The 12,256-nt window shown below is 41.5% G+C and overlaps 3 protein-coding genes across 3 annotated transcripts; 2 read left to right on the top strand and 1 right to left on the bottom strand.

The window, feature by feature from the left end:
- Nucleotides 1-6: 6 nt before the first annotated feature.
- LOC112347604 (uncharacterized protein At4g13200, chloroplastic-like) lies at nucleotides 7-502 on the top strand. Its single transcript, XM_024678711.1, has 2 exons — nucleotides 7-324; nucleotides 378-502. The coding sequence occupies exons 1-2, from the start codon at nucleotides 28-30 to the stop codon at nucleotides 468-470; spliced, it is 390 nt and encodes a 129-aa protein (XP_024534479.1). The 5' UTR covers nucleotides 7-27; the 3' UTR covers nucleotides 471-502.
- Nucleotides 496-2,144, top strand: LOC9656912 (growth hormone-regulated TBC protein 1). Its single transcript, XM_002961837.2, has 8 exons — nucleotides 496-932; nucleotides 992-1,108; nucleotides 1,166-1,344; nucleotides 1,397-1,490; nucleotides 1,545-1,622; nucleotides 1,693-1,794; nucleotides 1,857-1,966; nucleotides 2,029-2,144. The coding sequence occupies exons 1-8, from the start codon at nucleotides 552-554 to the stop codon at nucleotides 2,045-2,047; spliced, it is 1,080 nt and encodes a 359-aa protein (XP_002961883.2). The 5' UTR covers nucleotides 496-551; the 3' UTR covers nucleotides 2,048-2,144.
- On the bottom strand, nucleotides 2,035-3,202 carry LOC9656911 (probable xyloglucan endotransglucosylase/hydrolase protein 8). The gene is made up of 3 exons (XM_002961375.2): nucleotides 2,879-3,202; nucleotides 2,532-2,826; nucleotides 2,035-2,450 (listed from the first exon to the last, which is right to left on the bottom strand). Exons 1-3 carry the CDS (start codon nucleotides 3,048-3,050, stop codon nucleotides 2,060-2,062), a joined length of 858 nt encoding a protein of 285 aa, XP_002961421.1. The 5' UTR covers nucleotides 3,051-3,202; the 3' UTR covers nucleotides 2,035-2,059.
- Nucleotides 3,203-12,256: the final 9,054 nt, after the last annotated feature.

Here is a 12,256-nt window from a genome sequence, read left to right as displayed (position 1 = left end):
CCTATTTTTTGGCGACCAGTGGTGGCTATGGCGGCTCTGGCGAGCTTCCTTGGCTGCTCGCCGCCGATTCCTGGCGGCCGGATGCCAACGAGGCGCGCACCGCGAAGATTTTCCTGCCGAGCTGCCGGTGGTAAGAAGAATTTGCCCATATCTCGCGCAGGCAAGGAGCCGGAGGAGGAGAGCCGCGAGATTCTCAATGCCTTCTTCCTGGGCAAGGCATTCGCGGATGCCGTGAACGAGCGCGTGACCAGCGCTGTGGGCGAGCTTCTCAGCCAGCTAGGGCGCCAGCAAGCACAGCAGCAAAAGGAGATCCGGCAATTCCAGGTAGAGGATTTCCAATTCCAAGAAGATCCTTTCGTAACCAATCGATGGCGCAGGAGGAAGTGGAAGTCCGCGCGAGAGAATCTATGTCACAATCGGCGGCGCGCTCACGAGCAATCGAGCGAGCCAGTGATGAAAGGATTGTATAAGAAAGGGGGAAAAAAAGAGACCGTTGAGCTTTTAGGGTTCTTCGTTTAGGGTTTATAAGTCAGTCGATGGAATGAGCGACGATGAAGAGGAGGATGATCCAAATCCGTGACCTGCATTGTTTCACCGTCGATGTGTGCGCCGAGGACGCCGCAGTGGTGGAGCGAGTCAAGGATCGAGTGCGCGAGCGCGGGCGGCAATGGTGGGAGCTGGAAGCGAGCAAGGGCGCCGCCTGGTATCTCCATTGCCAGGCGCAGCAATCCCTTTCGTTCATCGCGGCATTCAATGCCATACAGCTGAGAATGCTCATCAGGAAAGGGATCCCCCCGCAGCTCCGCCCCAGGATTTGGCTCTTCCTCTCCGGCGCCGCCAAGAAGAGATCCACTGTTCCACACAGCTATTACAAGGATCTCGTCGATGCTGTTCGCGACAAAACGACTGCTGCCACTCGCCAGATCGATCACGTAAGATCTCTCTCGGGATTTTTCCAGTGACTTTGTTAAGCTCCTCTTTTCTTATCCAGGACTTGGATAGAACGTTTCCAACGCACCCATGGCTCAGCTCTCCGGCTGGCCAGCAGACGCTCCGGCGAGTGTTGGTGGCTTACTCCTTTCGTGATTCGCGAGTTGGATACTGTCAGGTAAATCGCTAGCTTCGGTTCTTTTCTTCTGTGTTGCTCAGGCACGCGTCCATCCAGGGAATGAATTTTGTGGCAGGATTACTGCTCGTGGTCATGAAAACCGAAGAGGACGCGTTCTGGATGCTGGCTGTGCTGCTGGAGAACGTCTTGCTTTCGGACACTTACTCGGACAATCTATATGGATGCCACATCGAGCAGCGAGTATTCAAAGAGCTCTTGAGAAAGAAATGCACGAGGTTGGGTTTTTTTTATGTTAAGGAAGTGCTTAAGTTGTTCTTCTGTTTCTAGGCTGGCGCTTCATTTTGAGGCGATGGATTTTGATGTGTCGCTGCTAACAACCGAATGGTTTCTGTGCCTTTTTGCGAAAACACTACCATCGGAGGTAACACTCCGTGTTTGCTTTGGTCTGTGCTTGTGGTTACAGCTTCTCTTTCAGACAACAATGAGAATTTGGGACGTTCTCTTCAATGAGGGAGCAAAAGTGCTATTCAGATTTGCTTTGGGCATCTTAAAGGTCTGAAATTTTATCTCGTTTTTGTTTTTTGTCTGTCACGAGCATTAATGTGTATCATGAATTCTTACAGATGAAGGAAGAAGAACTTCTGCCCATGAAACATGCAGATGAATTGGTCAAGGTTGTGCAAGACTTTGCAAGACGGTCGTTTGATCCGGATGTGCTGTTTAAGGTAAATTTCGATCTCTTACAGTGTGACTGCCTTGAGCAAACATGCGTGACACGTTGTTTCAGGTTGCTTTTGACAAGGTGGGATCTATGACAATGCAAACCATTGACAAGCATCGAAGGAAACAACAGCCGGCTGTGATGGCGGAGCTCGCAGGAAGATCCCAGCGAATTATGTAAGTTTCTTTTCTTTCTCTATATTCTAAACAAACACGAACTGTTATTTCCGGACTGACAGGAGTTCCTCTTGGAAGTGAGTCGCTGTGTGTTTACCAAGGCGAGAGCTTGCATTCCTTTGGGGGGACTGGATAGCGTTTGGCATCAGTGCAGTAGTCGTAGATGAGGAAGTTCTTCTGCACCCACAGATAGGAACTCCGCTGCGAAGGGCTCAGTGTCCAGGATCCAGGCTGATCCCACCACTTCTCCCAAGTGGTGGTAATGCACAGAGGGAAGGGATCACTCCACGGACACGAATCCAAGTTGTAACTGCCAATCTCGGCCAGGAAGGGTGCAGAGTTCCAGTCGATCTTGTCCAGGCCTCCTCGGGTCGCCCAGTTGTCCCCGTTCCAAATACTTCCATAGACATACATTGGCTGTGAAGGATAGATGGTCGTCGGAGTGTTCCGTAGAACTCGAACAGGAATGGAGTCGACAAAGAAGCTGATAGATGGATGAAACAAGGAAAGAGAATAGATCAAAGTTTTTCATGGGCTTGGTGGTTGTGAGGCCAGAGTTACTTACACGATCTGGTGCCGGTTCCAGAGGAAGGCATAGGTGTGGAAGTCTTTGGCAGGATCAAACCAGAGGGAGTAGCGCGTCTCTCGTGATCCGACACCGTTGACGAAGATGTTGGTGTGGAGGATGTATGGCTGGCCGGACTTGTTTCCCAGGAACTCAAAGTCCAATTCGTCGTGGTTGGAAGATGTCGACGAGAGATACAAGGTGGTGACCACTCCGGCTGAATTGTTGGGGACGAGCTTCATGCGTACACTCAGGTAGCCAAACTTGTACCTTTCATACGATTGGAAAGCCGATCCTAGCAGACACGCACAGATAAAATTGATGGATTTGATCGTGAGTTTGCTTACCAGATGATTTGTCGAGGACCATTTGCATCGACTGGCCGTTGTTGGTCTCTCGGACGTGGTGCTTTCCCCAGATCACCTTGAAGTGCTGGTTCCATCGAGGATTAGCAGCAGTGACGAGGTGGATCACACACAGGAGCGCTGCCACCAGGCTCACGAAGGATCTCGTTGTCATAGCGATGGAGATGAAGAACAAGCAGTAGTGATTTTTTGATGGCTGGTAGAGGAAAGATTGTAGTTTAGGACAAGCATTATATATGGAGGGTCGTGGGTCATGATCATCACGTTAAAACCACCCTGGCCACGACTTTTATTGACCATAGTTATACCTTTTAGTGATATAAGGTATGAAGCGCTCAAATAAGACGATGGAGTCTATTGCAGCTTTCTAGACCTGGCCACACTGTCTAGTTGCTTGGTCGTTTGCAAGTCTAGTACCGTTTGAGACTGATTCCTTCCTCATGTTCCAATTTGATGATTCATTGGAGTGTAGCCATGTTGTAATAGGATTTAGAACCCCAACCAGTAATAGACAAGGTCACTTGGAACATTACAAAGAGTATTATAAAGAGTTGGCTTTGAGCTGCTAAGTAACACTCCTGCTCTGCAGTGGGAGCCTATCACATAGAATGAGGAGAGTTGTCAGCTTTGACTGCATAGTCAACATGGTATAATTTTTATTAAAGGAATATAAAAGTTAAGTTATGCAAGATTTTTTTAAGTGTCACAAAAGAAGCTATTATAATCTCTTGAATTTAAACTTCCTAAGAAGTCACCCAACCTAATATTATTCAAACTAAAGACATTTAAATTTAAGTATCCTAAGATCTTTAATTGATTGAAAAAAGAGGTGTACTTTTTTTACAGACCCTTTCCCTCTATATTTGAACTTTTATAAATTATTCCTTAAGTCAATTCTCTTTAGTTGCTTATAAGCCATCACATTTTTCTATAAATTTATGCCCTTGTGAATGAAACTTAAGAGCCGCAACTCTTCTAAGAACCCCACTCTCTTAACACTCTATTATAAAACACAAATCATTAATCCCTAAAGTAAATGCTATATACTAGTGGTTAAAGTGGAAGTCCAACAAATGTAACATGTTTAGACCAAAAACTCTAACTCAGAAAGTTGAGAGTGGGAGTGAAACTCCGAACAAAGTGCTTAAAGAATGAGCACAAAGTAATTGGTGAATGAGTCTCTAAAAAGTGACATAAGAAAGATAGACACATAGCAAGTCTTATGACACATGGGAGTGTCAGGATTGAGTTTGAGAAGAAGTTTGAGATGGAGTCTAAAAGGGAGTCTGAGAAGTAGTTCGAGATGGGGATCAAGACTAGGACCGAGACTAAGACCAAGATCGAGACTGAAACCAAAACCAAAACCAAAATTGAATCTCTAAGTCCAAGTTTGTGTTTGAGGGTGAAAGCCCAAAGCAATTGTCTCCTAGACCCTAGAGGGTTTAGTGAACTCCAAAAGGATAGTAGAGGGAGGACTCAAGTGGAACCAGTTTGGCCAGGAAAGACCAGTGTGACCAAGGAAGGTTATACTCATATGGTGGGTAATGATATAATTACTGAAGAGTCTAAAGTTAAAGTGAACATAGATGGGTAAGTGGGGTTATTTGGTAAAGTGTTCAAGAGTCAACTCTAGCTTTCCCGAGAGATAGAATGGTTGATGTTTTCAATCCAAGTATAGGTGGTACTACCTACTTGAATACTTGGTGTAGCTCATCGGAACCTCGCTCTAGCCATATGGCTAAGGCACTTAACGGTGGAAAGTGGGGTGAGTACCCACGAGGTTTGCGTAAGGCTACAGTATTTTGAATTATCATCCTAAAGTCATAAACTATAGAAAGAAAGAGGAGCAATTTCCTTGTATAGTGGTAAGGAAGTTCTAGATATCAGTAAGATTTAGTGGTTAGGCCCAATGGTAGTGTTGGTGAGTACGGCTGTAGATAAAGAAAGACTTACTGAGGATTGAAGAAGGGACATTGGGGAAGGGTGTTCCTTTTGTCTTCAGTTATCTTAAGGATGCTAAGGTGTGGTCCTAGGATAACCACTCATAAATAGATAGCTTTGGCATGTGTGGTCTTGGAGTATTAATAATGGCATTAGTGTAATAGGCTAAGATGTCAATAATACTTTTGAGGTGTTTGTCATGGGATCAGATGTGTGGAGCACTTAGACTAAGTGCAAAGGCTAAATGGCATAAATGCCATTCACGAGGCTGGTATATCCCTAAGTTAGGAATATAACTTATAGAGGTTGTGAGTAAGACTCTTCTAAATTGTCAAAAAGTGTAGTTAAGTAACTAAAGTAGAATGGAAAATTTAGTCACTTACACCTACCCCTCAGGTTGAGCCCAACTAAAGGCAAATTAAATCTGTTAACCAAACCCAAGACGCCTTTAATGCCAAATGTAAGCTTCTGAATTTGGACTTTCCAACCCAATACTATTCAAACCTAAAGACATTTAACCTCAAGTATCCCAAAACCTTTAACAAGGATTTTAATTTTGGTTTACATGTCAAGACTAATGCTTTATGAAGGTTATGCAAATGACTTTAAAGCTCTTGAGTGGAAATCATTTCTAAATAAATGGGTATACTGAGTAGTGAAGAATATATTACACTATATTAGCTAAAAGTGGGATCTAATCTTTTTTTAGTGCTTATAACAGTAAGTATAGTGGAACAAAATTAAATCCTTAATTTGCTATATTTAGAAGTCATCTTAGTTGGGATTACGAATTGATTTATAGTTTAGTAGCTGCTCTAGATTTGGGGGTGGGGGGGGGCAAGGGGGAGAGGGGGAGAGGCATGTTTTGGCCATGGGTGAAAGGTTAGTTTAAGAGTATTTTAAGGTATAACCTACCTTAAAGGCTTATAATATAGTGGAGTTTTTAAAGTAGCTCAAGGTGATTAGGTGGTAAATAATCTCAAGAAGGTATACTATAGTCTAGGTAAGTCTTTGTTATTTAGTGCCAGGTCAAGAGCTTAGCTGTGCTTCAAAGTTCCAATATTTAAGAAATATAAAGGCATAGATTCTTTAGGTTCTCCATCAGTTTTTGATGGCAAGTTACCAAGATTTTCTGCTCCTCAATCCTACTTTAGTAACTCTTAGTTTTTTATAGGTAAAAATGGAAAAAGATCTCATCGTTATCCAAACTATAAAACATAAGAAACAGCATTTGGAGCAAAAGAAAAACTTACCTTTGGTACCTTTGATTGTGGGCCATAAACTTAAAAGTTTGATTGACAGATTGTAAGGCAAAAAGCTCTTAACAAGCTTGACATAACATGTGGTATGAACTCCACAAAACTAGCAAAGGCTAGTACTAATACTAGCCTCTTTATATTGACTTGGTTTGTCAAAAAAAAATCGTTTGGTCTAGCCATAATAAAAGTATAAGGTAGGAACATCTTCTTATGCCCTTTGACTTGTAAATTTTCAACAAAGATATCATCACAAATGCCTTGGAGTGACTTGATGCCAAACTTCTTATCACTCTTCACCTATAACCATATTTCTAGTGGCAATGTGAAAACACTACTTGATGGTAGTGAGTTCATGTTAACTGTGGTCTTAGAGGATGACTAGTAGGAAGACTTAGAGATAAGATGTATCATTTGATGCAATAGTGTTTTGTGGATGGTAGTGGTTTTGGAAACCCTTGCTTTAGTTCAAAGGCATTACTCATGTGTTAATCCCATTTGGTCTTATTAGCTAAAACCTAGTGATTAATTACTCTATTATTAACATATACATATACATACATATATATATATATATATATATATGTATATATATATATGTATATGTATATATATATATCTATATGTATATGTATATATATATATATATATCTGTGTGTGTGTGTGTGTGGGTAAAATATGTATCATCCTACCTAGGATATACACTAATTATAGTAGTGCTGAATGGTAGAATATGCTAGAGTATCAAAACATATTCTAGGTAAATCCACTACTAATTAAGGAAACCTAAAACAAAACCTTACTATACAAACTTTATATAGAATATATTTGGAGGGAGGTTTTAATAAATTATAAACATAGTTATAAATTATATTAAACATAAGGTTAGTTTAAATGAACAACCACTGTTAGATAGTAGAATATGCCAGCATATCCAGAATATTCTAGATAAATATAAAGTCATAAATAAACTGTATTTTTAAAAATATTATAAATAACACCAAAAAATCTAATAATAAAAACCAATAATTGATTATGATCCTCAATATTTCCTTTTATATAAAAATTGATGTAATTATATAATTATTCAAGTTTAAGTTATTTAAAAATATATTTATGAAAAATAGTTTTAATTATAATTATAATTTTATAAAAATAATTAAATTATAAATAAATTTTCATTTTCTTAAGAAAATCATTGCACAACACCATTTTTCTATTCAAATATTGGAAAATACAAACTTGAATTAAAAAAATAAAAAATCTTGTTTCTTGCATATTACTCTAGAATTTTAGAATATATAATTAATTATTTATAGAAATGAATAAAATATTAATATTGTGTTAAACATTATCAAGTGAAGATCATTATTTATAAGATTATAGAATTTGATTAATAAAATTATTTAAAAAAATCTCATTGTAAATTTTTATAAAAAAGTTAGGTGAATGCATACTTTTGAGATTCCTTTAATATTCTATTTATAAGGTCCAAGTTTACTACTACGATGTTGTACTAATATTAGCATAATAGCATCAGATTAGTTTTAATCTGGACCACTTGTTCTAATGCGTTTTGGGGCTAATTAAATATGCATATTTTTATATTCCATTTCCATATTTTATGCATTTATATTAGTGAAAGAGAGAGGCAACTCTGAGAAGTGTTTGGATTTGTGTTTTTTATTTATATTTAGCTTTTGCATCATTTAAATCTCCTTTATTTATGTAACTTTCAATATCTTCACTTTAGCTTTGCCTCTCTTCATTCAATTTTATGGCAAAGTAGCAGCCTCCTCATTTGACTCTGAAACAAGATTGGTGTAATGTCTTAATGCTATGTGGTTGTAACTGAACAATTAATCTCAATTGATGGTGGCAAGCATAGTGTGTGGTGTAGCTCTTGTTACCAATTGTTATGTCCGGCCAGAGTTCTTCTAAGGGAATCTTGGGGATGATAGGTTCAATCACTTTACAATAATTACAATATATGTCTAACATATATTTGGACATAATGATAACTATAATAATGCATTCTAACAATTGTATCATCTCTTTGAAGAGTCAATTGAGTTAGTAATGCAATTTGGTGTTTGCTTTCGAAGCCTTTTGATTCCTGTAAAGCCCAATATTTCAAAGTGAATCAAGTTAAAAATCTTGTGGCCAGCATTTCGTTAAAATCTTATAGGGCTTACACATGCACTAGCTTCAACCACTTTTGATGACACCCTTTGATTGGCACAAAACTATGACATATCACTTCTCCTATTTATCACTGCATATCCTTTTTGTGGGAGATGATCTTTTTCTAATGGAAGTTGACACTGCTATTGCCCATAATGTGGTTTTTACCTTTTATCCTAGGTGATTTACCATAGGATAACCACGAAGCAGAACCTAAGACCTCCACATGCCACATGTCACATTCTATGTGCCACATGCCATTGTAAGGAACCGACTCCCCGAGATGTCGTAGGCTAAAAGATCCCCGAAAGCTTGACCGAAATGACAAAGAGTTCATCGGATGGGACCGAGTCGAAGATCGAGTCCAAGACCGACTCTGAGACCGAGTTTGAGATAGAGTCCGGGATTGAGCCGAGGCCGAATCGGAGACCAAGATCGAGACCGAGTTTGAGACGAAGTCCGAGATCCAAATCGGGTCCGAGACCGAGTCAGAGGTCGAGTCCGAAGTCGAGTCTGAGATCGGGTCCGAGATCGAGTCCGAGATCGAGTCCGAGACCGAGTCCAAAGTTGGGTCCGAGATCGAGTCCGAGATCGATTCTGAGACTAAGTCCACATACTAATACAGCTCAAGGGGTGAAAGCCCAAAGCGTGTTTCGCCCCGATGTCCCGAAGCAAGTGCTGCACCCAAGGCTTGGGATTTAGAGGGTCCCATGATCAAGTCTTATGGTACCAAGGGGTGTTAGGAATCTGGAGGCTTGGTGTGCTTGGCTGCTTGTGCCTGCGTGGAGTGTAGCCGAACCTTAAGTCCAGTCTAACCCGGGGAGGGGGATTGGGAGAGATTTGGGAATCCGTAGATGGATGGCTAACACTCCGTTGCTCGTGCAGTGAGTAACTGAAACCAAGTAGGACCAAGTAGGAGCTGGTACCATAGGCGAGAACCTTGGTGAGGGAACTTAGCAGAAGCCAAGGCAAAGTTGGTCGGATAGACGAGGTAAGCTGGCAAATTGGAAAGGAAAAAAAATTGTGGCTTACAGCCACATGTCCAAAGGACAATGGAGTGGAACTCAAGATTTAGGGCCTTGGGCCACTAAATAAAAAAATAAAGTCAAACTTCTAAGCATGGAGCCAAAGAGCAATGGCACTATAGCATAGAATAACTTTCGAGTATATAGTTGAAGGAACAAAGGGATAGGAGCATAAAGTGGCTTGGAACAATCCTAGAGCATCCAACATCCTAATACTAGGACCAGTATGCAAAATGGAACCAAACAAAGTTTAGTATTATCTTAGCATACAAGTGGCCTAATGCAAGGATATGGGTACTCCACCAGTTAACATAGTATGAAACTTGGGATTAGATCCAAGATGGACGCACAAAAAAGACAGGCATGCAAGTGGGAGATAAACTATACCTCAAGTTGGTCAGCCATGTCCAACTTACCCACTATCCCTACTATACATTTGGAACCCCCCACAAGCTAGTGGGGGCTTGTTACAAAGCATCCCAGTTCCAAATCGGCCGTGGAATGTCTTACGATGGACTTTATCACGGGACTCCCCCCAAGCGAGGGGTTCAATGCGATATTCGTGGTGGTGGACCAATTTTCAAAGATGGCACATTTCATACCTACCATAACGGAAGTGGCATTGCACAATGTTGTGAGCAAAGGTGTGGTGAAGCTATTCTTCAAACAAGTGGTTTGAATGCGGGGAAGGCCAAAAGAGATCATCTCATATCGAGATAAAATCTTCACTAGTAGGTTCTAGAGAACTCTCTTGGAATATTATTGCACTAAGTTGAAATTCAGCACAGCCTATCACCCACAGATAGGTATTAGGTAAAGTCAAGTTTGATGGCACTAATATTTTTTGACAGACGGACAAACTATAAAGGGTGAATAGGCAGTTGGAGGATTATTTGCGATGCTATGTCTCGGGAGACCAGACTGATTAGGTAAGTCATTTAAGACTTATGGAAATGTGCTATAACAACTCATCACACTTGAGTATCGGGGTGAGTCCATGGGAAGTCATCAATGGGCGAGCTATTGAAGGTCTTGTGGAACTTGGTGTGGCAGAATATCATGGAGAGTTACCTATAGTGGAGGCATTCATGGCAGAAAGACTCAATATTTGGAATCAAGCAAAGGATTCCTTGGAACGGGCTCAACAAAGGCAAATCAAGTACGCGAACTAGAAGTGCTAGGATGTAGAGTTCCAAGTTGGGGAAAAGGTGTGGTTGAACACCAAGAACCTAAGGTTACCAAGTGGGATCAGCTGGAAGTTGACCCAAAAGTAAAAATGCATGTATTCTTGTAAATGAATTGATCTTAAGTTCCTTAAGCAAGTTTGCAGGGCTTTACAAGATTGAGGCACGAATCGGTAAAGTGGCTTACTGTTTCTGACTTCCTTGAGAGATGGGGAAGATGCACCCAGTGTTCCACGTGAACTTACTCAAGCTGTACTTTGAGGATTTGCTTTGCAAAGACCAAATAAGACCTTTACCTGAGGTTATCCAAGGGGAAGAGGAATATGAAGTCGAGGCCATCCTCAATGCGCGCAAGAGCAAGCAACAAAGACACGAGGTGAGAGAGTTCCATGTGAAGTGGAAAGGATTTCCACACTACGAGCAACATGGGAACCAAAGGAGAACCTAGCGAACGCGCGAGATCTAGTGGAGGAATTCCTACAAGGCAGAACTCTATGTACTTATGGAAAGTTCAATTAAAGTATCAAATTGTGAAGTTGAGCAATGGCATATATTGGGACCCGAAAGCGCGCCGAAGGTAAGATAATTAGCATGGGTTAGCTAAGTCGACCAAGCATAGGGAACTACGCCCGACTCCCCGCTGAGATGTCAAATCCATAGACGTATTCTACAGAGGTTGGGTTCGAGTCCCAACCCCCTAATAAACCAAGGTTGGGTTCAAGTTTGGACCCCATACTAGGGCATGGTGAGGTGACGAGTATAGGGACACCTATATTCCGTTGTCATGGGCTCTTGGCTGGGGAGGCTAACTTAGACACACCGCTAAGTGGGGGGATGCCCCCAAAGACATGGTCAACAAGTCGTAGGATAAAAAAGAGATGTTCAATGTGGGCATCGAACTTCTTCTATGGGTGGTGGAGTTGTAAGGAACCAACTCCCCAAGGTGTCATAGGCTAAAAGATCCCCGAAAGCATAACCGAAATGACAAAGAGTTCATCGGATGGGACCAAGTCAAAGATTAAGTCCAAGACCGACTCTAAGACTAAGTTTGAGATAGAGTCCGGGATCAAGTCCGAGGCCGAATTAGAGACTGAGTTCGAGACCGAGTTCAAGACAGAGTCCGAGATTTGAATCTGGTCCGAGACCGAGTCCGAGGTCGAGTCTGAAGTCGAGTCCGAGATTGGGTTTGAGATCGAGTCCGAGATCGAGTCCGAGACTGAGTCCAAAGTTGGGTCCAAGATCAAGTCCGAGATCGAGTCTGAGACCAAGTCCGAGTACTAATACGGGTCATGGGGTGAAAGCCCAAAGCGTGCGTCTCCCAGGAGGGGGAGGGGGGGGGGGGGGGGGGGGGGGGTTTCCAAGGGTTTCTCAAAGATTTTGAGGGGTAGGGAGGGTTTTTGAACGAACTTTTAAAAGGTTTTTCAAGGGGGTTTTCAAATTGAATTTTGGTTAAAATTGGGTCAAAGGGGCTTACCCCTCTTTTGTGTTGGTAAGAGCAAGTAAAACCCAATTCGGGCTAATGGGGGGTGGGGGAAATTTTGGGAACCTTTTTAAGGGGGGTTTAAAAAGGGTTAAACCGGTTTTTTCCGAAAATTGGGGGATTTTTGGGGAATTGTTAAGGGAATTTTTTGGGTTTCCCCACGATAAAACAGTTGAAAAGGGGTGGTTTTGGGGAAATTTTTGGAAAAAAATTGGAACTAATTTTCATTTTGGGTTATTATTGGAGGAAATTATGGGAAGGTGTTGTTAAAAATCATTTTGAAAATTTTT

This window comes from Selaginella moellendorffii, unplaced genomic scaffold (assembly GCF_000143415.4).
Source record: "Selaginella moellendorffii unplaced genomic scaffold, v1.0 SELMOscaffold_1, whole genome shotgun sequence".
In the NCBI taxonomy this organism is placed as follows: Eukaryota; Viridiplantae; Streptophyta; class Lycopodiopsida; order Selaginellales; family Selaginellaceae; genus Selaginella; species Selaginella moellendorffii.
This window is presented reverse-complemented; position numbering and strand designations above follow the sequence as displayed.

Coding starts and splice junctions, on each gene's coding strand:
- LOC9656912 (XM_002961837.2), top strand. CDS start 552: ATGAAGAGGAGGATGATCCAAATCCGTGACCTGCATTGTTTCACCGTC. Junction 1,623..1,692: donor TTGCTTTGGGCATCTTAAAG/GTCTGAAATTTT, acceptor GAATTCTTACAG/ATGAAGGAAGAAGAACTTCT. Junction 1,795..1,856: donor ATCCGGATGTGCTGTTTAAG/GTAAATTTCGAT, acceptor ACGTTGTTTCAG/GTTGCTTTTGACAAGGTGGG.
- LOC112347604 (XM_024678711.1), top strand. CDS start 28: ATGGCGGCTCTGGCGAGCTTCCTTGGCTGCTCGCCGCCGATTCCTGGC. Junction 325..377: donor AGGAGATCCGGCAATTCCAG/GTAGAGGATTTC, acceptor TCGATGGCGCAG/GAGGAAGTGGAAGTCCGCGC.
- LOC9656911 (XM_002961375.2), bottom strand. CDS start 3,050: ATGACAACGAGATCCTTCGTGAGCCTGGTGGCAGCGCTCCTGTGTGTG. Junction 2,827..2,878: donor GGTCCTCGACAAATCATCTG/GTAAGCAAACTC, acceptor CGTGTCTGCTAG/GATCGGCTTTCCAATCGTAT. Junction 2,451..2,531: donor TGGAACCGGCACCAGATCGT/GTAAGTAACTCT, acceptor TCCATCTATCAG/CTTCTTTGTCGACTCCATTC.